At 44.6% G+C, this 27,863-nt stretch overlaps 1 protein-coding gene across 6 annotated transcripts in view; it reads left to right on the forward strand.

The window, feature by feature from the left end:
- The window catches only part of g (adaptor-related protein complex 3, delta 1 subunit-like garnet), a 316,686-nt gene that overhangs the window by 18,002 nt on the left and 270,821 nt on the right, over positions 1-27,863 (forward strand). For 4 of the 6 annotated variants that reach the window (XM_050186104.3, XM_050186105.3, XM_050186107.3 and 1 more), the window contains exons 4-8: positions 7,312-7,392; positions 7,475-7,582; positions 11,430-11,559; positions 11,849-11,988; positions 24,005-24,078. In XM_050186104.3, the coding sequence (XP_050042061.1) occupies positions 7,312-7,392; positions 7,475-7,582; positions 11,430-11,559; positions 11,849-11,988; positions 24,005-24,078 (533 nt within the window). Of the gene's footprint in view, positions 1-7,311; positions 7,393-7,474; positions 7,583-8,019; positions 9,105-11,429; positions 11,560-11,848; positions 11,989-23,015; positions 23,090-24,004; positions 24,079-27,863 lie in introns of those variants that run through there. The other 2 variants (XM_055075585.2, XM_055075588.2) reach the window with 2 other exon arrangements.

The raw sequence follows: 27,863 nt of genomic DNA on the forward strand, positions 1-27,863 counted from the left end.
AAGTGCTCCCCGTAAAGCGTGTAATTTATTATAAGGCTTTAAGAATGTACATCGCAAGCTATCGTCACACAGCACTTGGCAGAGCCGCCTCTGACCATTTGACATAAATTGCCCTAATGATGCTAGTAGGGCGAGCTATCTGATTGGCTGCCTAGGGCGCGTCAATATTTTTTCCAACTTTATGGTGAACAAATGTTTGTAATAGTTGGAATGTCATTTGTTTCTATAAAAATAAAGTAACAGAAAAGGAATGCTTAAGGACAATTTCCCACTACACTTAAGCACTTTCGGCGCAAAGCAAGTGTCGCCTGCTTGTGTTACAGCGTGCTCCATGATGACGAGAGCTCTGTGGTCAGTGTTAATCTCGATATTTCTTTTTGCAAGCAACATGGTTCGCCCTTGTTATGTTGTGGGCGGAAAACTTGGTGACTGGCAATATGTCAAGGTGCGACATCGTGTCCCTCTGCAAGGCAGCAGACAAGCAAAGTGGCTACAGCGCGTCGGGCTGTTGCTGTTCGATCGGCACCAGGATTTGCGCGTTTGCGGTTGTCACTCACTTTATACCGGAAGATTACTACCACAACAGTGTTTTGCATGTCCAGTATTCGGGCAAATGCAAGCGAAAGTGGACTGGTCCCGGCCGTATCACCGTGCCGTTTTACGGAATGAGCAGAGGTGCGAACGTGAACGATCTGCACAGTGCAGTCACTTGGTGGCAGAGAGCTCAACCTAACACACTAGCAGTAATGAAGTGTATTCTACCTTGCTGCTAGTGTAAATTTCCCGCACGAGCGTAAATCGGTAATAGTGTCAATCAAGATAGCATGCCGACGCAGACAACTGTCGAGCTTGAGGTGAAACGACGTAACAATGCTTTATTGGACGCTTGCGCCTTTACATCAGCCTCCCGGCTGATGGGCTTACACAGCATGGTTGCCAATCTTGAGGACCCTGGTTGCCAGGCCCGATACTGTGAACACGTTTTTGTGAATGTTTATAATGGTTAGAGCAATATTAGTTCTTTGTTTGGCTGGTTAAGCTCTGCGCTACCAGATTAAGCTCTGCACTAAAGCTCCTTCATCAATTTGAGTTTATGCCTCCACCCATCTGTCAAAATGCCCATCTTGCCTATGGTTACCGGAATACCGGAAATGCTCGCAACGGACGTTGCATTGATAGCTCTTGCTTGGGGTCGACTGCCAGGTGGCTGGCGGAGAGGCTGGAGAGGCTTCACTTGCTTGCTCCTAGCCAACCGGAAGTAGACGACACGACATGCCATCATGACGCAGAGGCAGTGAAGGCGGAGCTTAGCCCCAATCACTCGAGTTGAGGATAAAATACGTGGCTGAGGAGGAAGGTAACTTGTAATCGTTCGTAGCTCTCTTAATATGAGATGCTTCACAAACATTGTGGTGCGGATGGTTAACTGTAGCTGTACCATACGAGTCGTCAAAATTTGTCCAAACTGGTTCAGGGACACTTTAACAAAAGTGCTTAAAAAGCTACAATAGGTTTATTGTTGTTCTGCCTGGCCCTGAAGCTTGTGTTGATTTTGCCATGATAGGGGGGGGGGGGGGAGAAGCTTGTCAGTGCTGCTGTTGCTTAGTAGCGACATAGAGCAAAACCGCAGACTTTAGGTGTAGGATATGCTGCAGAAACTTCTGGGCAGGCAGAAAGAAATGCGAGATGTAAGAGGAACTAAGGCCAACCAATCTTCCTTTTGTAATTAATTAGACAGATTGAACCAAAGAATGTGTGAAGTACAGAGGACATTAAGAATAGTAGGCAAGTACGAGGAAAGATTTGCACACCTCCAAACAACCTTGGACTTAGGAAATGCTGTGGAGGCACAAAAAAAAAAAAAAAAAAAAAAAAAAATATATATATATATATATATATATACATATATATATATATATATATATATATATATAACTGATCGGGAAGATTGCCACCATACAACAATTTTATAGTGTTTGGAATCCTGAAAGTGAAAAAGACTGCTTAACAGATTGGAAAGAAAGTGTTAACTGACGTTTTCTGCAACCGACTTAATGTTCAAAAAGCACAGTGGAAAGAATGCACAGGCGTGGCAGAAAGCAGAAAGGAAAAGTACGCCCAGTGATCAAGAGAGTTTTCGACTACTACAAAGAAAAGGCTGCGTTGTTCAAGAACTACTGAGAGTTAAAAGGGACCGGCATATCTATCTCTGATGATTTTCCTGCAAACATGCTACTAAAGTGGGGAAACCTATGGGAAAGCGCAAAAGCAGAAAGGGTTCAGCTCATGTATGTCAAGATTGTTAACGAGAATGCATTGTATTCTTGGAATAGTGCCCAGTCTTTTAGAATGAAAACAAGCAAGCAAAATACAAATGCACATGATTCTCAATGACACAGTAGAAAACAAACTCGAGATTTCAAGCTAATGAGTAATAATGCCCGCAGCCTAAAACAAAACCACTGAATTTGCGCACCTTCTTTTTCTGCGTGTGTATTGCCATTGCAATCGAAACCCGGTGGCGTCTGGACAGGTAGCTGACAGCGAAGTAGTATTGTAATGTTATTCATAAGGATAGTGAAACTCGTGGTGGCGGCATAGCAATTGTTCATAAAAAGGATATTGGATGATGCACGAATGCCCTGATAATGAAAGTATTTAGTTTAGGTTGACGCTGTCTGGCTCTCCTTGCATAATTGTTTTTATAAACCTCCTAATGCTCTACACTTGCCTTTCTAAAATCAGTTCAACACGCTTGTGACAGCTTGCCTGAAAATGTGCATCTAATTATAGCAGGTGATTTGAACCTTCCACTTATTCATTGGGATGTGTGACATGTTGGCTCAGCAGACTTCAAATATTGTGATGTCTAATTTGACATTGTAGTTAACAGAGGAAAAGCTTCATTAATAACCTTATGCAGGTTGTTAATGAAGCAGCTAGAGTTGGACCAACTACTCTATCAGTGCTTGACCTTGTGTTTATTGACAGCAAGATTACTGATTATGCAATTGACGGACTATCAGACCTTAAACTTGCCCTTTTGTGCATAAAAAAAAAGTTGCCAGCCAAGCGTAACAGAGAAACAATTAATGTTAAAAATTTTGCTACAGAAGATGTTGCATCCTAGATTATCTGGACATGGCAATGGAGTCGTTTTATTGAGCAGCTGAGATCAATACATTGTGGGATAAATTCGACAGTATTGTTAATTAATGTGTGCATAAGTATGGAAAGAAATAAAAAATTCTAAATGTTACATCATGTGTCCTTCAAGGGTCTGTTTTAGGACCTTCGGACCTTTAGGGCCCGTGTAATGACATAACAAATGGCCTTCATAGCATGATCACGGTTCATTTATTTCCATGTGATTGCTTACAGTACTAAAAAATTTATTGTCGTGAGGACCACTTAGAATTAGGCTCAACACTAGAAACAATAACCGATTGGTGCACATGATGGAAAATGAAAATAAAATATGAAAAAAGTGTCTATGCGTGAATAACTAGAAAAACAAGAAACATGTTATGTTTTAATAACAAGCTAGATAGTAAGCCAATAAAACAAGTGAGCCATTTAAATAACTGAGGTTTTTTAGCGCATGAAAAGGGACGAAAGACAGTGGCAAGACGCGGACACAGCGCTAACTTCCAACAAATGTTTTATTTCACGAAGCGGCACACATATATATATAGGTAACACACATTACCGTACGCATGCGCATATGTACTGATTTCTAGTCAAATGAGACAGCAACGAGACATGTGTAATCGAAAGTTAAGATGATATCAAAGATGAAAGAACGACCATGCATAGCCAAAAAAATGTTTTTTTTTTTTGTAATTGCAAGATTAATATGTAATCTCCATCAGGCCACCCTCCGTGTCACCTTTAAAAAATCGAATTCTTTTCTTGAAAGATCTATTGAAGGCGCGCTAACACAAGCGCTCCCTAAACTAGCGATCTTCGCTGCTTCAATAATCTCACGTGTTGTTTGCGCTGGGCTTCTTCCTATCACCGTGCACTGTTTATAAATGGGACTGCACCCATGCTTTCTGCAGTGAAAAGCCAGATGCCCCACTCCTCCAGTTCGCACATTATTTGCGTGTTCACGCAACCTGTCATTTACGCACCTTCCCGTTTGGCCGATGTATTTTTTGCCGTACGACAGTGGCAAAAAGTTAGAGACGTTTCAAAATGTGCTGAGGAAAATGAAGTAGGAAGGTGTATCTCAGTAGGTGTGGATGTTGTGTCGCGAGCTAAGCCATCTAGGCCTGTCGTGCCCTTAAAACGTGTGAAACATTTCCTTCGCGAAAATAGCTTGGCACTGCTTCCTGCAGATAAAGAAGGTGGTTTTGTGGTCATCCCACATAACTCGTTGAAACAGAAGGCAGATGAGGCTTTGGATTCCGTTTTTCATAGCGGGAAAGATGTCTCACTTGCGAAAGTAAAATCAGAAGCCAAGAAGCTTTGTCAGAAATTAAACCTGAGTAAACTGGTCCGCGAAATCGAAAGTAAAAAATCTGGCAGTCTTGAAATGTTTTTTTCAATCAAAACCCATAAACCAGAATGGCCACTGCGTATTGTAGTGTCTGAAGGTGAAACTTGGCAAAAGTCTGTAGGGCTTTTTCTTCAACGCAAGTTGAAGTTGCTTGCAGTGAATGATCCTTTTCTGACCAAGAACTCGGAATAAGTAATAGGGTACCTGAACACGCATGTAGGCAGTAATTTGAAAGCTTTCTCTATAGATGTAAAAGATCTATATTATTCACTGCCACATGATGAGTTATTAGTATGTGTTCAAGAGGCTATTGATGCTTACGATGAACTGAAGTTTGTAAACACCATCTGCATATCTACACAGGGTTTTCTTGAACTATTGTCCATGTATCTGCGCTCGACGTTCTCCAAGTGGAAGTGTTTATCTTCAAAAACAAGGAATTTGCATTGGTTCCTGTATTGCGCCAATTTTAAGTGACCTTTATCTTGCTCGTGCAAACAGGATACTGGATGCCAAATTAGAAAACTCGAATGTAAAAAAGGTGTATAGATACGTTGACGACTACCTTGTGCTTCTCGATCCAAGCCCTAGCGGGGAGGTTTGTCTTGATGTCATGCAAGTGCTAGATCTTTTCAACAAGTGTTTACAACCGCTCACTGTTCCGCATGAAACGCTACAGGATGGTACTTTGCGATTTCTCGATATAAGAATGTTTTTTGAGGTACACCAGGTGTGCTGGGCATATGAACCAAGGGCGAACAAACCTCTATTGCCATTTTCATCAGGCCACTCTAAGTTGGTTAAGAGGGCGATCGAAAAGTCAACCCTAATGAATGCTCTTCGCCGCTCATGTCCTCACAAGTGTTTGTCCAGTTTTATGGCGCAAGTGGATCGCCTGAAACAGGCCGGTTTCCCACAGCATATCATCACAGCTGTGGCCGAAGGTCTCCTTAAGACTGCAAAACGCGGGCGACAGGATGAGCAGTCTACTTCACCAGAAAATGCGAGAGTTAAGCAGAAATGCGCAATCATACCGTACATCCACGATATCTCGCACAGACTGAAGAAGATTGGCAATAACGCAAATGTAAGTGTCATCTTTTCAGCGCCAATCAAGCTATCCAACTTGTGCAAGGCCAGCTACGGTAGTTCTGAGAAGTCCAGTTGCCGGACAAATCACAAGGAACACTACGTTCATTGTGAGAACAATATCGTGTTTGAACTGCCCATGTCGTGCGGCAAAAAATACATCGGCCAAACGGGAAGGCGCGTAATTGACAGGTTGCGTGAACACGCAAATAATGTGCGAACTGGAGGAGTGGGGCATCTGGCTTTTCACTGCAGAAAGCATGGGTGCAGTCCCATTTATAAACAGTGCACGGTGATGGGAAGAAGCCCAGCGCAAACAACACGTGAGATTATTGAAGCGGCGAAGATCGCTAGTTTAGGGAGCGCTTGTGTTAGCGCGCCTTCAATAGATCTTTCAAGAAAAGAATTCGATTTTTTAAACGTGACACGGAGGGTGGCCTGATGGAGATTACATTTTAATCTTGCAATTACAAAAAAAAAATTTTTTTTGGCTATGCATGGTCGTTCTTTCATCTTTGATATCATCTTAACTTTCGGTTACACATGTCTCATTGCTGTCCCATTTGACTAGAAATCAGTACATATGCGCATGCGTACGGTGGTGTGTGTTACCTATATAGTATATGTGTACCGCTTCGTGAAACAAAGCATTTGTTGGAAGTTAGTGCTGTGTCCGCATCTTGCCACTGTCTTTCGTACCTTTTCGTGCGCTAAAAAACCTCAGTTATGGAATACCAACACGCCCTAACCTACGCTCTTTCAAGCCATTTAAAGTATTTAATTTTTCCAATATCAGATGACTTGGGAAAAACACATCACTAACTTGTGTAATTCCGCAGAGGTTAAACTTTGGTTTGTAAGATGTATAGAAACATGCTCCCCGAGATGTTAAGCTTACTGCATGTCTGCCATCGGTATGTCCCGTGCTATAACATGCTAGCATAATACGGTATCTATATAGGAAGAATCAAGTAAACAACATTGAAAAAATATGTGCAGCCACGGTTACTCGTGTGCAAACATAGGTGCAACAGCGATATATATATATATATATATAAACAGAACATCACAGATTTGACAGTCTGTTAGATCTAGCCACGACGACCAATATATGCCCATACCTGCAAAGGTTAACACATTTACGTATTCCTTTCTTCCAAAAAGGATTGAAGATTGGAATGTGATGCCACATAACATCACCAAAATTGATTGTCCAGAACAGTTAGAAAAATTGGTACTGGCCTATTATTCTTCTATGTAACCATGCTTAACATTATTAGCTTCTTTGTGGCACTAGTGATGTAGGTGGCATGTGCAATCTGACATGGTTCGAAATGATTCTGCATGATGTTTACCAAGTTCTTGTGTATGATGTTGAAAATATGATTTTGTATGACACAGTTGTTGTTTCTTATGGTGTCTTATTAGTCTGTAGTGCAGTAGTCATGTTAATATATCTGCAGATAGTCTTGTGTCAAATTGACATTACTTAATCAGACATGTTGCATTTTCTTGTTTGATTTGTGTAGTACTTGTGTTGGTAGCAATCTTTGAAGTTTATGTTATGATCACCTTGTATCAGCCTTTCCGTTAACACTATCAATACATAAACAACTACTGCTTTATATTGGTTTGTTCCCTACGCTCGAGATGGGGCGGGTGGGGGGGGGGGCTTCTCTGGAAAGAGTGCATAGCAAGCACCCTGCCTTTCTTGCCTGCAGCGCATTGGTTATCTGGCTGCGTCACAGAGCTTCCACGAAGGCACAGATGTCCTCATGCTTACCACGAACATGATTCGAAAGGTGAGGGGGGGGGTGCCCCCCATCTTTTACGTATTGCTCAGTGACCGAGCCTTCCCTTGAGAGCAGGCTCTGTGCTTGACAGGACCTGAACAGCCAGAGCATGTATGACTCGGGCACATCGATGAGTGGCCTGGCCTGCTTTGTGACAGCGGACCTGGCTCGGGACTTGGCCAATGATGTGATGACACTGGTGAGTGGTCAGTTCAGAGGTGCCGCTTCTAGCAAGTGTTTGGCTTGCCTATAGGCCAGTGGAATACAAGCTGCTTCGTCTTGTCTCATTGCAGCTGTGGGCTGCTAGTTCCAGAAATGCTGTCTAGTTTCATCTTTGTTGCAGCATGGTTTTATGTTTTATCACAGTTAAGTTAATCTTAGTGTTGCTACTTGCACAATAATATAAGGCAATTTGCCACAAGGGGGCGTGCTTAGTTGCACCCTCTTCATTGTGAAAATGAATTCCATCCGCAAAGTCATTCCATCCTCACTGTTTTATTCAATATATGTAGATGATGTGCAACTAGGATTTAAGTCTTGTAATCTTGCTGTCTGCGAGCGCCAAGTCCAACTTGGACTGAACAAGGTCTCAAAATAGGCAAACGAAAATGGCTTCAAGCTAAACCCCTCCAAAAGCTCCTGTGTACTTTTTTCTAGAAAGAGAGGCTTGATACAAGATCCCGATATTATGCTGCATGGACAACATATACCACTAAACACTGAACATAAATTTTTAGGCCTAATACTCGACTCAAAACTAACCTTCATTCCTCATATCAAGTATTTGAAAGCTAAATGCCTTAAAACAATGAACATCCTGAAAATACTGTCACATACAACATGGGGAAGCGACAGGAAATGCCTCATGAACCTCTACAGGAGCCTTGTACGATCGCGGTTAGACTACGGTGCCGTTGTGTATCACTCAGCTACACCCAGTGCTCTTAAGATGCTGGACCCTGTGCATCATCTTGGTATCCGCCTCGCCACTGGCGCCTTTAGGACGAGTCCGATTCAAAGCCTCTATGTCGAATCGAATGAATGGTCGCTCGATCTGCAGCGGTCATATTCTACATTTAAATATTTTCTAAAAGTAAATGCTAACAAAAACCATCCTTGTTATCCCACCATAAACGATATGGCCTCTGCAACACTCTTTCATAACAAACCTACAGCCAGAGAGCCATTCTCGATCCGTGTGAAAAAGCTGAGCGAGGAGATGGATGTTCCTATTCATGAAAATAGTCTAGTGGCTTCTGCCAAGCCGTTTCCACCGTGGTTGTGGCGAATCATTGACTGTGACACGTCATTTGTGGAGGTAACGAAGCACGCTCCAGAGGCGCACATTCATATGCATTTTCTGGAATTACAATTTAAATACCCATGTCCAGAGTATTACACAGATGCGTCTAAATCACATGCTGGCGTGTCATATGCAGCCGTAGGCCCTTCCTTTTCCGAGGCCGATGTTCTGCACCCTCAAACAAGCATCTTTACAGCAGAGGCGTATGCACTGTGGTCGGCTGCGAAACACATCAAACAGTTAAAACTACATAAGGCGGTCATATACACAGACTCATTAAGCGTTGTGAAAACATTGATGTCATGCTTCAACCACACAAATCCAGTAATTGCAGATCTTTTCTCTCTCCTCTGTACTATGTATGTCTCTGGCCAACATGTGACGATATGCTGGGTGCCTGGACACTGAGGTATTGAAGGTAACGTCCTGGCAGACCGAATTGCTACGTTCGTAGACACAAAAGCTTGCAACATGTCCGTAGCCGTCCCGGTCTCAGACCTAAGGCCATACTTACGGAAAAAACTCAGAACCTACTGGCAGCATAAATGGGACGCTGAAACCCTTAATAAACTCCACATAGTTAAGCCACATTTAGGATACTGGCCATCACTGACCAAGTCCAGACGAAGTGATGTCCTATTCTGTCGTCTCAGAATAGGGCACACTTACGGTACACATAGCTTTTTGTTGAGTGGCGGTGAACGTCCAATGTGTAGTAGATGTGGGGAGACACTCAGTGTCCAGCATGTCTTCCTAGAATGCCGCGAAACACAAGTCGAGAGGAAAAAACACTTCCCTTTAGCATACAGTCAGTGTACAGTCGCCGACCGATTTTCCGGACTCCAAAAATTCGGACATGCCCGATTATTCGGTCAGCTTCGCGGCACCGCCGTTCTCCCCATAGACCATAATGTATAACAACTGCCGAAAGTTCGGACACCTTGAGGCCTCTCGTCTGATTTTTCGGACACTCCTTGAGCCAACTCGATCGAGGGCATCATGCACCGACTCTGACCGGCGCATAGTTCGACTTGCTGAACGCCATTTTTGTTTTGAACGGAGCCTCCTTGCTGCCCCACGAAGCGGCGCTACTGGAAATCCCCGCTCATCATCATCGTTTCTGCTTGGTTCGATAGAGTGGCCGTACAGCAGTTCCGGTTTCAGCTTAGTAAGCCATGTCAAGACAATCCAGCAGCTGATTTGTTTCTTTCGCGCACGACGCTGCGAGCAGGCCGCGTTTTTCGTTTGTGCGACTGGTGTCGGCACGATAGTGTTTGCTTTGTGTGCTGTGTCGAGGTTTCGGTGTTCCAACGCGGCGTACGGAAACATCGCGTCAAGTGTCTAATGGCGCCGACAGTGCGGGTGCCGGGAGGCCTAAGATTTGTCGCCTTCCGATGTGCTCCCTACTGACGCGGAAAAAGTTCTGCCGAGACCTGCGCAGCGGTTGCATTGCGATTCCGGACACCGTCTCATTTGACAGTTTCACAGGTACTGACACTGCTGTACTGACATGCGCAGAACTCGACGACGGCGAGATCATTCGTCAGGTTTCTGCTGCACCCATTCTCTATGCTGCACCGCCGGACGATGACTCCGAGTCGGAAGATGACGCACCATGTGCTACGCTGCCGTCGCATGCGGAATGTGCACAAGCAGTGACTGTGCTTTCAGCCGCCTATAGTGACCGTTCGACCCTCTCCGAGATTCAGGCTTATCTGATTGCGCGTAAACGGAACAGCGTGCAACGGCGCACTCACGATTTCTTCAAGCCTACTGCCGAGCCCGAATAAGTGCGTGGAAATAAAGGATTTCATTTTTTTTTTCCTTAATCTGCTTTTTCGGACACCTGTTTATTCGGACATTTCCGCAGTCCCCGTGAGGTCCGAATAAACGGTCGGCGACTGTATACCACTTCACCTGGCACTGTTTCTAGGCAGAGAACCGCTATTTGACATGCAATCTACCTTGGCCTTCTTAAGCGACGTTGACACGCTCCACGTTTTCTGTCCGAGAAATTCGTAGCACGGCCTCTTGCGAGACGCCACGGTTGCGATGTCAACCTTTGGTATAGCACATGCCTCCGGGCCCTTGTGCTCAAGGTATCCGCTGAGGCTCTTGTGCTACTCGTCAACAATCACCTGTCGATTTATATTCATGTAACGTTATAACACCATTGTTGTACATCCCATACTTACATCATGCCCTACTTCAGTCATTCTCATATTTTTATTCCTTATGTATTTTAAGCAATTTATAGCTCTGAGTTTTAGGCCTCTCTACAGCCACGTCACATCAGCCATTAGTCAATTCAGTGCTCATCACCACTGCCTTGGCGCTCTTTGGCCACACTTGGCCCTTGCGCCAATAAACACTACATATCATCATCATATAAGGCAATTTAATAACTTGCACCAACAAACTGACCACTAAGGTGTAACACCCAGAGGACTTTTCATATGCTGGTGTTAATCTGTGCGCATTGTGGCCACATTGTAGCGTGATCATTTCACACTCAGTTCATAAAGCATCTTTGCTTTTGTGATGTGCTATACCATACGTGCTGATTAGGGTGAAGGATTGTTTTTAAGTTTGTAGTGGGCTAACTTCACTTTGTACACATGACAACCATGACATATGCCATGAAAGATATCACCTGGCAGCACAGTCACCTCGGGATTCTTTGCGCTAGTAGTTGATGCCCAACACAGGGCTTGCGCAACATGTTGTGTGTGTACTCTTGCAGCTCACATCCACCAAGCCTTACCTGCGCAAGAAAGCGGTGCTGCTCATGTACAAAATTTTCCTTCGGTTCCCGGATGCCTTGAGGCCAGCATTTCCACGGCTGAAAGAAAAACTGGAAGACCCTGACCCAGGCAGGCCTGCCTTCTTTTCTTTTAAAGCAAATACTTTGTCATAATGAATACATTGGGTGCAGATTTGGTTGGACGTTTCCTCAATGGAAATTCAATTCTCAGAGACACAATTTCCATCTTGCATGCAGTAAGTTTCTGTTACAATGCATGCCAAACATGTAGTTGTCACTGTTTTTGGTTGTCATCTGGGAGGACTGGGGAATGTGCTAGTTGTAATCTAATCATCAGAGCCCTTTTATGTGCATTTGCTTTTGAAATGCATCCGCTGTTGATGACTCGCCAATTGCAGGTGTGCAGTCTGCATCAGTGAATGTCATCTGTGAGCTGGCACGGAAAAACCCCAAGAACTACCTGTCGTTGGCACCAGTCTTTTTCAAGCTCATGACAAGCTCCACTAACAACTGGATGCTGATCAAAATCATCAAGTTGGTGAGCAGTCTTTGATTGACTGGCCCTCATGTAGAAACAAGTGTTTGGCAAATGGAATGCTTGTCCTCAATGGCCCTGGTGCCTTGGCCATCGATGATGCAGCTATCTGTCCAGTGCAGCGCATGTCTGTATTTCCGATGGCAACTAAACAGGGTCTAGTATAGCCGCCAACAAATGTTTAAGCTTCATTGGTGCTGTATTTAGTACATGCATAGTGATTTCACTTATTTCCCAAAATTCAATGTGAAATTGGAGGTACATTGTTTATGCGGGGAAATATGTTGAGAAAGTATTTCAACACAATAAACTGGGTGGAATATGTCACACATAAGATTTCTTACATTAGTTGCCAATGCACTAATAATGTATTTACTCGAGTCTAACGCGCCCTCGATTGTAATGTGCAACTTCCACAACCCCAAAAAAAAGGGGAAAAAAACGCTTTCGATTGTAACGCGCACCCGTTTGCCGGGACCTAAAAAAAGGAAAAGTCCTTTACAGTACCGCGCACCTCATTCTTTAATACAGAAATGCGAATTTCTCTCATTTGGGAAAAACAAGAATTTACTCCCAATGCACTAAAGTTCCGATAATTAAAAAAAGTCGCAGTTTCGCCCGAAAGGCGAAGCATCGGTTACGATAGCAAATTAGTAGACAGCTATATGAAAAGTAAGAATAGCAGTTTTATTGGCCATATAAACTTTTAAACATTCGCTTACTAACCAAATTAACAAGCATGGTGTCACGCCCGCACAAGCAAACATGAAAATGTCTCACTCAGTGACTGCGAAAACTCTTTAAGCGTTGGAGAGGAACTGCGGTTGCAGGAGCGAGGGAATCTACCTTTGTGCGGCCTCTCGCTTGACGCAAACTAAGCAATGAGAACACAGCGCGGTGCCCCTAGATGCGTAGACTCTTATCTCCGTCACAGATCGCTTTCAAGATAGGGGCCATACAGCCGCGTCGTATGTAGCAGCCGCCAGTGTAGAATGCTTCTCCTGTTTGCACCAGTACCACATGCAAGTTTCGGGAACTCCGAACGCCCGTAATGTGGCCCGATTTCTGTCTGTCTCCGCACACATGATCGCTTTCCTTTTAATTGCAGCATCGTGATGAACTCGGCATGTCTTTGCAGTTGGAACTTCCATGCTGATAGAGCAAATGCAGAAAACGGGAAGACGGACGGTGCACTAACCTAAGCCAAATTGCCTAAGCTCACATACTGCAACGCATGGAGAAAGCTACAACAGCTAGGCTCGAAGCGCATACAAGGTAGCCATTTTGAAATGCCGATGGTGATATGGTAACGCAGATTCAGGGTCGTACTCGTTCCTAACATGCACGCAATTTTCGGACCCGTTTTATCAGAAAAAAAGTGCGTGTTAGATTTGAGTAAATATGGTAATTGCAATTTAAAAAGTAGAACTGAAGCCTATCTTTTTATCTTTAATGAATATAATTGTAGACATATGTTGTATACATGAACCCTTTACAGTAGGAACTTGCTGATATGATCACACCTTGTACGAATTAGGAGGTGATATGAATTTTTACAGTGAAGCTGTTAGCCTCTCATTGGTCGGCACTTTTCGTGTCGTCATCCATGGGTAAAAATGTGGGCTGATCCCAACAGTAGTGTAATACCGGGCCAACCCGTGGCTGAGGTGAAGCAGGCTTTAAGCACTCTAAAAAGTGAAGCGAAAAGTACATACCATATTTACTCGAATCTAATGCTCACTTTTTTCCATTAAAATGGATCCAAAAATTGCGTGCGCATTAGAATCGAGTACAACCCTAAATCTGCATTACCATATCGCCATCGGCATTTCAAAATGGCCACCTCGTACGTGTTTCGATCCTAGCTGCCGTAGCTTTCTTCGTGTGCTGTAGTATGTGTGCTCAGGCAATGCTTCCTTTGGCTTAGCTTAGTGCACTGTCTGTCTTCCTGTTTTCTGCGTTTGCTCTATCAGTATGGAAGTGCTGACTGAAAAGACATGCTGAGTTCATCACAACGCCGCAATTAACCCGTTGAGGGTCAATGACGTAAATATACGGTGCTGCGAACAAGTCCAAAAATGGTCGATGCCGTATATTTACGGCACTGTCTGTACGTTTAAAAAGCACGCCGATATCCTAACTTTTTCTTTTCTGTCATGTGCTGCCACTATGTGAGAATACAGGGAATTTTTTTCGTGCGCCTCCCTCTCTCGGTTTTCGTTGCACGGTTAACTGATGGCTATCTCGTTACTAATCGCTCAAAGGGCAACTGCTTGTTTCTCGCTCATTTAGTGCTCACAGGGGTGCACATAAAAAGGATGCCGCCATGCATGCGTTTCCAGTGCCTTTTTTTTTTTGGCACTCGCAAGAACTAATTGCCTCTGGTTGGCGATAAGATGAAGATTAGTGGAAGTTTGTCACACGTTTTGCTTTTTTGACGGGCACACAACCACGCAGTTTTCTTAAGTGCGCGCACCTACGCAGTTCTATTATGCTATGGATGTACGCCCTTGCAATGTTTTAACAATAACACGCGAGTGTCGACCGCAAGGCATGCCAATGGCTTTGTAGCGGTGAGGGCTGCGGAATTGCCAACTGTATGTGCGGTCGGGCAAGACGAATTCCAGTTCGAATGTATTGTGCGGCGCTGTTTGGATTTAGGGCATCACCTCACTGCTAAAGGGCCACTGACGTGCCGCGCGGTCGACGCTCGCGCGATATTGTTAAAAAATTGCAAGGGTGTACATATTAGTGTAAGAGCAGGAATATTTGAGTCTTACGAAATATTCTCTTTTGCACATTTTCAAAGCCTTGAACTATGTGTATAACAATGCATCAAATTTGTCATTATAATTTTATTTCCTTCTTTTTGTTATTCATGAATGAAGAGTACATATATACCAACGCAAAATATTTTTTTCTCGCTTTACAGTCATCCTAGAAAAATTACAATAAATCACGGAGCAAGAAATATAGGAGTGGAAACTCCGCTGTTTGCGGCGACCAGAAAAGGTCACAAGCCCGCGGATATATTTTCATGCTGGCGGCACCTGGCGGCATGGGAAGAAATTACCGCCGTTTCGGTTGCCAGGGCAACCGGTCGAGCGTGTTGCTCCCGTTCGGCCGCGCGCGCCTGACTTCTACTGAGGGCACTCTCGCGTGCCTCTTTACCGCTTGTAGCCTGAAGAGCAACTGCTGCTACGCTTCAGCCATTTGAGCACAGTAAAAAATAAAAGGCGTTTTCCATGACAGCTATAAGATGATACGTAGCTTCTGGTTGTAGAAAGGGCTATCTTGCTCCGTGGCGGGCGGTTTTCGGCTTTTTGCGCTTGCGAAACTGATGGCTATCTCGTTCCTAATCGCTCAAAGGGCGACCGCTTGTTTCTCGCTCTAGTGCTCACAGGGGTGCGCTTAGGAAGGATGCCGCCGTGCATGTGTTCCCGTTCCTTTTCTTTTTTTTAAGACTCGCGAAAACTAGTTGCCCTAGCTGCTTGGCGATAAGAGGAAGATTAGCGGAAGTTTGCCACACGTGTGGCTTTTTTTGATGGGCACACAACAAAACAGTTTTCTTGAGTGCGCGCACCTACGCAGTTCGATTACGGCGTGCCCGCTGAAGCAAACATCCGTGTCGTCTGCTTGTCGTCTGCTTTGAGCGGGCGCCGCCGGAGTGAGCGCCGGAGCTGCCGGAGCCGCCGAGCCGCCTGCCGGGCGCTGCTTTTTTTTTTTTTTCCGCTGCGGCTTCTACGACGCGCCGCATGGTGCCGCCACTGCATAGGGTAGCGTCGGCGCATGCAACAATTGTGACTTTATCTGGTCGCCCGCGCTCGCTCGCGCTGACGGGAGTTTCACCTCCTATATTTCTTACTCCGTGCAATAAATCTTTTTCAAAATAAGTCCCTAAGAAGAATTGTAATCTGCAATAAAACAATTGACCCTAGGCGGTCGCATATGGCGAAAAAAATCGACCCTCTAAGGGTTAAAGAGCAAAGCGATCATGTGTGCGGAGATGAACAGAAATCAGGCCACATCACGGGCGTTTGGAGTTCCCGAAACTTGCATGCAGTACTTGCACAGACAGGAGAAGCATTCTACACTGGCGGCTGCTACGTACGGCGTGGCTGCGGGGGCCCCTATATTGAAAGCGATCTGTGACGAAGATAGGAGTGCGCATCTAGGCGCACCACGCTGTGTTGTCGTCACTTAGTTCACGTCAAAGCGAGAGACCGCACAAAGGTGAATTCCCTTACTCCTGCAATCGCAGTTCCTCACTCCAGCGCTTAGAGTTTCCGCAGTCACTCAGTGAGATGTGTTCATGTTTGCTTGTGTGTGCGTGACACCATGCTTGTTAATTTAGTTAGTAAGGGAATGTTTAAAAGTTTACACGGCTGTTAAAACTACTATTCTTATTTTTCGTATAGCTGTCTACTAATTTGCTATCGTTACCGATGCTTCGCCTTTCGGGTGAAGCTGCGACTTTATTTATCGCAACTTCAGTGCACCGGGAGTACATCTTTTGTTTTTCCCAAAGGAGAGAAAGTTGTATATCTGTATGAAAGAATGAGGTGCATGGTACTGTAAAGGACTGTATTTTTTTTAAATCACAGCAAACGGGTGCGTGGTGTAATCGAGGGCGGTAGCTTTTTTCCTTTTTTTTTTGTCACAGAATATGGGTGCGTGTTGCAATCAAGGGCGCATTAGAATCTAGTAAATATGGTACCATCTTTGGAATCACGCTTGCAACATACAGAAGAGCATTCATTCCATTAAATAACAAGCCTGAAACAAGCATCCAAACCACATAATTGATAAGGTGCTCCTGTTAACGCAGTGACGGCAGCTTGCGATGTAGGGAGTGACGTCCCTAGCCTTTAGTATATTAAAGAACTGATTCCATTGTTGTTGCAGTACCGCTATATGTAGGCATTGCATAGGACTTGCAAGGAGCAGCGTGGATATGAGGAGCGGCAAAGGGAAAAAGAAATGGCAATATGACCAGCGGCAGCATGCTGTCAAATTTACCATTACTACCATTGCTTTAAATTACCATTACTACCATTATTGTCAAACAATAAAGCATTGCATACCTCCCTCAGCAGTTGTAGTGGTGGTTTTCAACAGCTTCACCGGACATCCACTTTCGCAGGGCCAGGATGAGGAGTCACTCTTCCAAAGTCCCAACCCAAGTCCATTAGCTTACATTGTGCTAAATTATGGATGTTGGGAACTGCCTTTTGCGCCGCGGCGAATAAGACAAACAATCTAGCAGCCCAAGTCCATTACCTTACATCGTGCTAAATTATGGATGTTGCGAACTGCCTTTTGCGCTGCGGCGAATAATATGAACAATCGAGCCGCTGAAGTTCCAGCCCAAGTCTATTAGCTTACATTGTACTAATTTATACATAATTCAAACTGCCTATTGCGTTACTGCGAATAATACAAACAATCGAGCCGCCGAAGTTCCAGCCCAAGTCCATTAGCTTACATCGTGTTAAATTATGGATGTTGCAAGCTGCCTTTTGTGCCGCGCCTAATAGTACAAACAATCGAGCCGCTGCATGACTTCCGGTGGAGTGGGCAAGGAGGCTCCAGCACACCGGTGACTACCATATTTACATGATTGTAAGTCGACTTATTCTTCTTTTAATTTGAAAACCTGAAGTGGGGGGTTGACTTACAATTGAAACCAAGATATGGCACCGCTGTTGCAATCTCACCGCTGGCAGCGGTTGTTGCAGATGGGTCGCAAGCCCCAAGGGTAGCGTTGGCCTGGCGGCCTGGGGCACAACTGGAAGCATCCGAAGGTCCTGGCAAAGCATGAGTCGACTGCTAAGAGAACAACTTGTTTATTCTAGCATCGCAAAAGAGCGGGCGGTCAGGTCGACCGAAATGGAGAGACGGGAGAGCACGTAACTCAACGGAAGAAATCGGAGCCTCTCTCTTGGCGTACGGGGGCAGCTGCTTTTATACTCTCGCAGTCGCGGGCAAGAAGGAACGTCTCGTCAGAGGCGCACGTGACGGGGCACGGACACGCTGAGAGACAGGTTGAGACGAGTGTAGTGACGCATCCGCCGGGCCGGCGCCGGTCAGACCTCCTCGCTTCACACTTGGGGAGCTCCTCTCCCCGGCTGCCGCGCTTTGACAAGCGTGGGCACCAACATGCACACACACACGCACACTTGAAGACACGTGGCATTGAAACATGCCTGGACGCGCTTGGCGGGGAGGCGTATCGGCGGCGCTGAACGGGCCAAAATGTCCGCCGCTTTGAACGAAGCCCCGGCGTCCGTTGCATCCGCGCCGGCTATACCGCGCGTCGTAGGCGAAACGTAACACCGCCAAGAAAGTGAGACCAACGAGAGCTACAAAGTAGTTGCAATTTTATGTTTGCTCTATGGCCCTACCCGTAGCTTTTCGCTATCTCGCATGTTTGTTCACTTTTCGGAAGAGCTTTTCAACATTTTGAGAGTTTTACAATGCGCACAACACTCATGGGGGTTGTCGTTAGTTGATTTAAGCGCCACTGTTCCATTTGCGGCAGCAGCCTCAGAACGGTGGCGCTTGAACGGTGGCGCAGCAGTGCAGTGGCACCTCTTGAAGCCTGATTTTCTTCCCAATTTCGAAGACAACACACTGAAAAAGTGCAATTTTCTCAAATTCTGCTGCATATTTCTTACAAATATTCAGCCATGAGATAAGGGAAGGTTTTAAGTTTGCGGAAAGAAAATGAATTTAGAAATCTGAAATTTTCAACATGTTGGCTATTGCATTGCTTTGTCCCCCCTTATAATTTCCATATATTTTAAAACGTTCTTGGGTGGTACGAATTTCAGGTGTGATGGAGTTTCTGCACCATAACTTTTAGGTTTTTGGTGCACAAAAAGGGACCTAAATGTTATGGAATACCAACATGCCCAAACCTACGCTCTTTCATTTTGCACCATCCAGAGAGATTCGTAATATAGAGATTTTACTGTATTTATGAATTGCTGGTCACGTATGTTCCACATAGAAATCCATGCAGACTCTGAATTGACCCGTCTTCCGCAGCAGGTCGTCTTTGGACACATTCAGTCAGTGCGTGCTTCCAGTCTTATTGAAGCGTGTCCTCGGGACATAGTTGGAAAGGAGGCCCTGCACTTCCCAAGCAGTGGTAGAACAGCTGCGCTAATTGTGCCATCCTGTGCCAAAACGGTATTTTAGCGGAATATTGCACCGAGCCTGCGCCAAATCGTGAATAAGAGTGAAGCCCTACTTCCGTCGATGCTTCGCAGCTAGCAAAGCTGAAATCGAAACCAATAGCACACTATCAGCATCATCAAAGAAGGCAGCAGAGGCACATCCATGGAGAAACTCTATGGGCCTATTGAAATCGTCCATCCTCAACGACAGTATATTAGTGGGATTTTTTTTTTTTTTTTGGACTGCGTTCGCTCAGTATAAGTTTCCAAAGCTTGCCATGTTCAACGTTTGCCTCCTTTAGAACACAATGTAGTCCATTTTTATAGATAGAGCATTAAGTTGGCCCTAGCAGGTGCCATCAAAATGCATGATGTCGTGGTGAGCTGGTGCGCGAATGTCAAGCTGGCGTCGCCACCAGTCTTTTCTTTTTGTGTGTGTGCGGTAAGGGTGGCATTCTCAGTGAGGGTAATCCATCAGTAATAAAGGTGAAATAATTTTATCTTACAGTGCCCCTTTAAAGGGCCCCTCACCAGACCCTATAGCAAATTTGGTTATATGCTGGAAGTTGTTACCTGTCCTCTAGGGAGTGTTCTGCCACAAAAATTTTTCAAATTGGCTCACTAAAAGTCAAGATAGAAATATTTCAGTGCCACGAACCCATGATTTCACGAAGCGAGCGCTACTGCCAAGCGAGACACTCTCTCCAGTTGCCCCATCTAGCCTCCCCGAGCGAAATTCCTTCCCTGCATTCACCCATACCGGACCTCGAGGATCGCGTGACGCATACATCACGTGCCCTGCCTTCACTTTTTTTCCTCCTCGCTTTCTTGTGACGCAGCGCATTTCCGCTGACTGTGTTGCATGCGAGCTGTTGTGATCGTCTCGTTTTGCGCAGCGTGCAATTTTGCGCGCTTTGCAAGTGGTATAAGTAAGTGCTACACAAATACTGAGGCAGACACAAGTAAATCACAGTGCATGATCCTGTGCTGGAACACGGTAGAAAATGACATAGATTTGGTGTCTGCGTGCATGAGTGCACACAGACAAAGCGAAAGTACATCTCTCTTGCTTTAGTGCGAAATAAAAGAAAAAGATGCACACATTCGGTTTGTGTGTTTTATTATTTCTTTAAGCTATAAGTCGTCTGTTCAAGCAACATATTACACAAATAACAGATGTTGCCTTGAATAATTCTCGAAGTCACGTGTCTCGATGATTGGCGTCACACTGCGAACACGAGTATATAGGCACTGGAACACGTGCATGTCACTGTCCGGCTTGGAGCACGGTTGCCGCGAGGGAAAGGGACAAGGGCGTTCAGATTGAAATTTCAGGCCTTTCCGCGGCACGGAGCGACATAATACTTTGTAGACATGATCGTTATCGTGCATTGTATGCATTGCACTTGTTAGCTCAAATTGGCCAGAACTGGTGAGGGGCCCTTTAAGGTGCACCCTTTCACTAGTGCATGAAGATTTTACAAACTGGCTTTAAGAAACGTGTGTATTGTTTAGCTGTATAGTTAGTGTGCTCATCTAGTTAGTATAGTTGCATTGTTTACAGGATGGGTAGCCTCTATTAAAGCGACTTTTGGGTCCCTTTGAGTTGCCCATTGTTGCCCCTTTGGAATTGATTTTGGCGTGGTGTTATTACTCCTTATAAGCGTACAGGGTGTATGGAGATGGGTTTGCACAAGGCTCACCTTACGAGTTACGGTCAGGAAAGGGCACAACGCTCCTCCACTCCACAATGCACAAAGGCGCTACGACAGGGTTCGTCGACTCTCCGACACGGTGCATGCAGAGAAGGCTCCAGAGTCAGATCGCCAATAAGCACGGGTTTATTGACCCAAGATACAGCGCACTGCGATAGTCAGGGCGCTTACAGGCAAAAAAAAAGGCTTGCCGCAAGACCAATGAGTATGCACGCCCGCTGCACTAGGGCTAATTGCGAAGCGGTGCACCAAGCATGAGAATGAGAAGTCTCAGGAGCAAAGGTTTCATGTAAGCAACTCGTTGCGGGCCTGTGAGCATCTGCCGCGGCGATAAAGCGCTCAGTGGAAGGGAGCTCGGATGGAGAGGTCACCTGGGGATCGCCACTGGAGAGGCCAATGAGGGTGCATCTTGGTGCCACTTGCCCGTGCGGTGATTTGACCCCGGGAGGGAGAAGCACGGTTTGCACGAGAAATTGGCTCTGGCGCGCTAGCTGTGTCCTCCATGTTGCTGTTACGGTGGTGGTTCCCGGAGATCGAACTAAGCACAGTGCATGAGCTGGGGGACGAGGCGCGGAAAGGCACTTCGATCCCCACAGGTGTCCCAGTTTGTGAGCAGTTTTCCTGCAAATTGGGATATATTTTTTGTCATGCTACTAAACCATAATTGATTAGCCAGATTGTTAATTACTGCACCAACTAAACATAAGCTCAAGTGCGAAAGTGTGATTTGTATTTGAAAGTGTCAGATTTAATTGTCCTTGGCCCAGCAAATTATTCTTGGTTCACTTTTCTATGCTTCAAAGTGGTAGTTTACATTAATAAAAACAAATGCAAAGTGAGCACGTGCCTGATGTGCCTGACAGCAGTGCTCTCAAAAGTGTACTTATTCAAACAACTCCACTAAGTGGCTGACATTGCGACTGTGTAAAAACGACAAGGCATCAGTGTTAGTTGTTGGCTGCTGCTACGAGGAAGTAGCTGTGCGAAGCTGTAAGCAGAGCTATGGCAGCTGGCTTAGGACAGCGATGAGGGGTTGAGGCTTGGCTGACAGGGTTAGTATTAGGATTTAGTAAGTATGGCATGTCCAAGTGAAAACTGCTTAGGAGAATGCGCTTCCTGTGGAAGCCCCAACTGCAGCCAGGATTTCGTGCTTCAGTTCACACAACTACTTACTATGAATATGCATGTAAGCTGTTTCATTACTGTCAAGATTTGCCTTGCTTGGACTCTTCATAGAATTGACGTAGACAAGTCCATGGTCATTACTCCCTGTGTCAGTGACTACAGGTGCGAAGGTGCTGAACACTATGCAGTAAGCTCCTTAACACAAATATATCTTACTAGTATTTCTCATGTTCAAAAGATAATTTATAAAAGAAAGCATGTGCGAAGAATGTTTCAGGCTTCGAATTATGCAGGAGGTATATGATAGAGAGCCTGTCTTGGATCTGCATTAGTCTATGTGCTTCTTTGGTTTGAACAAGCTGCTCACAGTACTTAATAGCTTTTTGTTCCGTTACGCTACAAAATTGTTTCAGATCTGCTGTCCAAACTCTTAAGTGACTTTATGCTGGTCATCCCCCTTTTAGTGACTTGGAACAGCATGTCCTCTGACTGCATTGGCTTTGGGCTGTGTATCATAGCGCTCATCCCTAAAGGGATAAGTGTTGGTTGCACATGCAATAGTTTGCGCATGTTGCACATGTAATATTAGGTATTGCATTCATTTTCAAGACATAGTGTGGGCCTTCCATTAGTGAACACAAAAGGCCTAAATTATACATCACGCTGTGACTTGCTGGCAAACGACTTCAGTGGTTGTGGAAGAAGGTTATTGTTATTTTTAAGATTGGTGACTGGAAAAGGAGTCTTCTTTTTATAATATTGATTCATGGTACATTGAGGCACTGTGCCGGCTAAATGTTTATTTTTTTTTGATAAAACAAAAATGTGCAGTGATAGCCTGCTCTTGTTCAGCACAACAGGGTGGGGGAGTGTGTTGTGTGGCCACCCATGATGGCTGGCTTCTCTGGCAGTGTTTGTTGCACGTGTGTCTTGTCTTGGCCCCTGTTGTCTTTCCTTTCCTGGTTCACTTGTGTGTTCTTCCCCCTTCTCTTTCTCTCTCTCCATCCAGTTTGGGGTTCTGACCTACATTGAGCCGAGGCTGGGTAGAAAATTGAGTCAGCCGCTCATTAACATAATACGCAGGTAACGGCCACTGCATCAACACCTTCATCATCTTACACAGGGATAAGCTGTGCTGTTAGCTGCAGTAGCTGTGGGCCTTGCATGTCTTGCCTGACTCTCGAGTAGTAGCGGTGCATTGTGGCCGGCTGCAGCTCTTGCATTGTCTGTGCTGCCTCTGCTCGGCTTTGCTTTTTTTATTTGCCACACAGCTAGCTCCAAGCTTTTTGTTTACATCGTTTATGTCTTGTGTCTGGTTTGCAAAGATCTGGCCGACCACCACCCATTCGCGATTACTCCTTGTTAGCAGACATGTGCATTTTTAATGAGCTCCTATAAGCACATAGAAAACAAGAACAAGATAAATGATTTGGTAGTTTTTGTGCTTACTTCCAACTGCTTAAGTAGCCTGCGATCAGTTGCGAGGCACGTGGTGTTATTACGATTAAGTCAACAGTGTATTAAAGTGGGAATTAGGTTTGAGGACCTTGCCTGAGCTTGTCATGTTTGAGATGGAAGCTTGCTGTGGTAGTGCACAATGCAAATGGTCTTTTCCAGTCACCATTACATTTTGTTTCAAATTTAACTCTCACCTTCCAGTAAAGTATTAAGCTTACAAGGTCGTGAACAGTTCTTTACACTGACAGCCTACACGTATAGAGAGAAATTTTAGATTTTGTTTCTTTGATGTAAACAAAGTGCGAAAGAGTAAACAAGGGCATAGCAGAGCATTTCTGAACCAGAGCAGGCAAGAGGCTTGGTTTGCAACGTAGTCATTATAATTCTGCTTTTGACCACTGTCGTGAGTGAAGCATGGGAGGGAACGTGTGTGCACACTGTGCAGCTTTGCTGGTGTGGTGTGGTGTACACGGGGGAGGGGTGGTGTCTGAGCCCAGTGTGGTAGTGCACACGCACATAGTTGTCTGTCTCCTTTTGCAGTTTGGTGCCCTCACCCCACTTGAGCCTAGGCTGGGGAAAAAGTTGATCGAGCCATTAACTAACTTAATCCACAGGTAACCAAGGCACGACCTCTGGCGTGGTTTTTGTTTTGTTTCTGTTTGTACTGCATTTCTTGGGCTGGCGAACTAGCAGACCTTTCCAGTCTCTCTTCTCTTGACATTTGCTGTTTTGATTTTTCACTCATAGCCACTGTTGCTTTTAATTTGCGAAATGCGAGCCTGCTTTGGGCTGTCCAGTTAGTGTAGCATGTGCTCTGCTCTCGTAGCCTTGTTGGCCCAGAGTGCATGTGGGGTAGAAAGCAGAAGTCCGAAGGAGCAAGACAAGAGAGGTGAAACTGTTGCAAGTTCAGTACACGATAATATAGCACCCAGACAGCAACAGCTGTTGGAACAGCACGCATCGAGTGCCAAGTTTATAGAATGCTCACTGGAATATGTTGCATGAACACAGCAGCAGTGCACTATGCTCATTTTCTACAAACCGTCAACTGTAGAGTAGAGCCATCAGTCAGTGCCCATGTTGGCGTGCCACCTTCTAGTTTGATCGTTGGGTCTTCATTACCTTCCGGCATGAAAATATTGAAGTCAAGGGGACGTTTTCTTTTCTTCCCTTAATTTTTGCTGCTCTAACAAAAATGTGCAATATGGTTCTCATGAGCATGGCAGTTACTTCTGCCGAGTGATATTCTTTAGCGTGAGGCATGGCAGCACGTAAAAGTCACATGTTTCACGTAATACTTCACTTAAGTGCATCTACTGCATTGGTAGCTGTATCGGTTATTGTGTGCATTATTTTTCATTAAAGGGACCTTGCAACACTTATTGAACATGGCAAATAAACCATGTAAGGCTCAGGTTGAGGCTGTCATGAGCACCCTAGCCGAATTAACCTCAATTGCATGCAGCAGGGTGTGTACATTGTCACTATTAAGATCACCCATGATTATCTCTGGTTACTTTAAATCTGCAGTGTCACATTAGGACATTCTTTGAGTATTGGCGAGATGGCAGAATATGTAATGAGAAATTCCTTTGGCAGAAATGACAAAATTGTCAGGAGTGCCAGGATGGTGTTACACTGAACTAATTAGCGCATGTCAGTGATGGGTTAGGAAGAGTTAGAGCTAATGCATGTCAGCAGTGCTATCATCATTTGTGTTCAAATTACACAGGTCTGTTGCGTCAAGAGGCACAAACTTTGCACTTCTCAACTAGTCCTTGTTGATGCACATGGGCAGGCAAGTTTGTGGCTTGTAATTCATGGCTTGCCAAGTTCGGCCATTTTAAAGTGGCAAGCGCAGCATATACATTACGACCCAACAAATATGTCTATGGAGTATTACGCACTGCGAAAACAGCTGAAATTTCAAACCAAACATTGCACGCCCTCCTTCTAGAAGGATCCCCGTTACCCGCCGTGGTTGCTCAGTGGCTATGGTGTTGGGCTGCTGAGCACGAGGTCGCGCGATCGAATCCCAGCCACGGCAGCCGCATTTCAATGGGGGCGAAATGCGAAAACATTGGTACTTAGATATAGGTGCACGTTAAAAAACCCCAGGTGGTCTAAATTTCTGGAGTCCCCCACTACTGCGTGCCTCATAATCAAAAAGTGGTTTTGGCATGTAAAGCCCCATAATTTAATTTTTTTTTTTTAGGGATCCCCTCTCCCAGCTAGAGAGTCAGTCACACGCACAAATGCCTCTATGTAAAACATACTTCCTGCTACGTCACTTACCATGAAATGACTTTGTTCTGCCATTCAATGTGGAACATGACATGCTGCCACTGGAAGTACGCCGTGCAAAGAAGGCAAAGAAGAAACATACCTCGCGGACGCTAGTCGAAGCAAAGGGATAGTGTCTGGCAGCATGGTAACAGGGCAGTTGATTTCTTCCGTCTCGTCCATTAATGAATCAATTCGAAAAACTCCCTCGACGGCGCCTTACAACTGCCAGTGTTATAACCAAATTTGCAATTGGACTTGGTGAAGGGCCCTCTAATCATCCATGAAAGAAAGGTGAGGTATCAAAAGTGCAACATCTTCTGCTACTGACTTGTGTAAATATTAGTTCCAGGCATACACGACTCTTCCAGATCATGTTTCGCACAGAGGTAGCATTTTGCAGGGACTTTAGTTTATTGTCATACTTTTGGCCGTTACTTACTAGTTTTGTCCTCTGTAAATCTGAGTTGGTGTCGTCTGTGGCAGTGCCACTTAGAACATTTTCTGTTGCAAGAAAATGGTAGTGCCATCTGTCACTGCTATGGCAAAAACACTGTGCTCACTTTTGCAGCAATAATAGGCGCTACCGCATCGTTGCAATGAAATCGACACATTTCGAGTGGTGTCAGCACAGGCGATGCCCAGTTCTGGTTTATTGTGGACAAAATGGGAGAAGTGGGGAGGGATTGAACTAAAGTTACTACTGCAATATTATGGGTGTGCAAATATTCGGAAATTTAGAATATTATCGAATGTTATATTGTTAATATTCATATTCGATTCGAAAACTAGGTACATATTCGAAAAATTTTGTATATTTGATTGGATATAAATATTTGAAATAAATCGAATTTATTTCTGGCTGTGTGTAATAAGTAATAAATACTTATTAGCATTTATTTCTATCTGATCTAAGAAAGTATGTCTGGTTTTGTGCTGAATTTTGCGATGAGATCATGCTGCTGACGAAATTTATCCTTTAAAACACGCTTAGCCACTGGCCATCCAAGCTGTGCAGGAAAGCCAACCTCTCAGTAGCAAGGAACATGGGTTTGTGAACAGTGAGGGTGCACTCTATTGCAGGTTCCACCCCCCTACCTGAGCTTATTGCTTCACAGAAAATGTTATGAGTGACGACTGGTACAGAGTCAAATGCCTCGGAGTTTAAAGGAAATTGATGTGGTATAATAAGGCACAAGTTGGCGAGAACAGACAACTAGCAAAAATTATTCAATTTTCCAAAGCTAACATGAGCCAAATACAATCATTTAGTATAACGGCTTACTAGTCTAATTTTTTTACCAATGACGATGCAATTGCAATGTTACAACATGTTAAAATAAACCAACATGCTAATAAACGCATGTGCATATCATTATTCGATATCCGATGCTATGTAGTTTAATATTTTGATATTCGCACACCCTTTGCAAAATCCTACTAGTACCGTGCAAAATTTTAGTGCAAATCAGCCAGCAGAATAGCAGGAAGAGTCATACACACCTGGCACTCCCATTTATGTGACACACAATGTACAGCTGCTCTCTCCATTGATTACACTGTGCTGCCATTGGCTTAGGAAATTGTAGTTTTGGCTGCCCATACCATAGTGTCACATGGATGTATATATTATTGTATCTATTGTAACACTGTTTGGAAAGCGAAAATCTGAAGTTGTGGCAATTATGTGTTGTCAATCAAAAACGATACTCCATCACCATCTCCAGTGTAGAATAAGGAATGGCAGCATTGCATAGGAACTGAAAGCAACTCTTTGATTGCCAATAACATCTGTATGCTATGCATTCAGATATAATCTGGCTGAGACAAGTGTTGCAGGGCCCTTTAAATGCTTGGCTTTGATGTGCGTATCTACAATGACAGTGTGTACTTTGTATTATCATAAATTGAATGAGTAACTGATTCTGTGTTGTGCAATACTTGAACACAGTTCAAAAACTTCCTATTAACTGATAGGCCACCTAAATTCTGGAAATCTGCCAGAGCATTTGCACTAACTCATGACAGTGGACTTCTGTTCAGCACTTTAAGCTGGTGGTGGCAGTGCATTTCCATCAACTGAGCTTCTCGTTACTTAAATCCCGAAAACGTCATG

This window comes from Dermacentor andersoni, chromosome 11, assembly GCF_023375885.2.
Source record: "Dermacentor andersoni chromosome 11, qqDerAnde1_hic_scaffold, whole genome shotgun sequence".
Lineage (NCBI taxonomy): Eukaryota > Metazoa > Arthropoda > Arachnida > Ixodida > Ixodidae > Dermacentor > Dermacentor andersoni.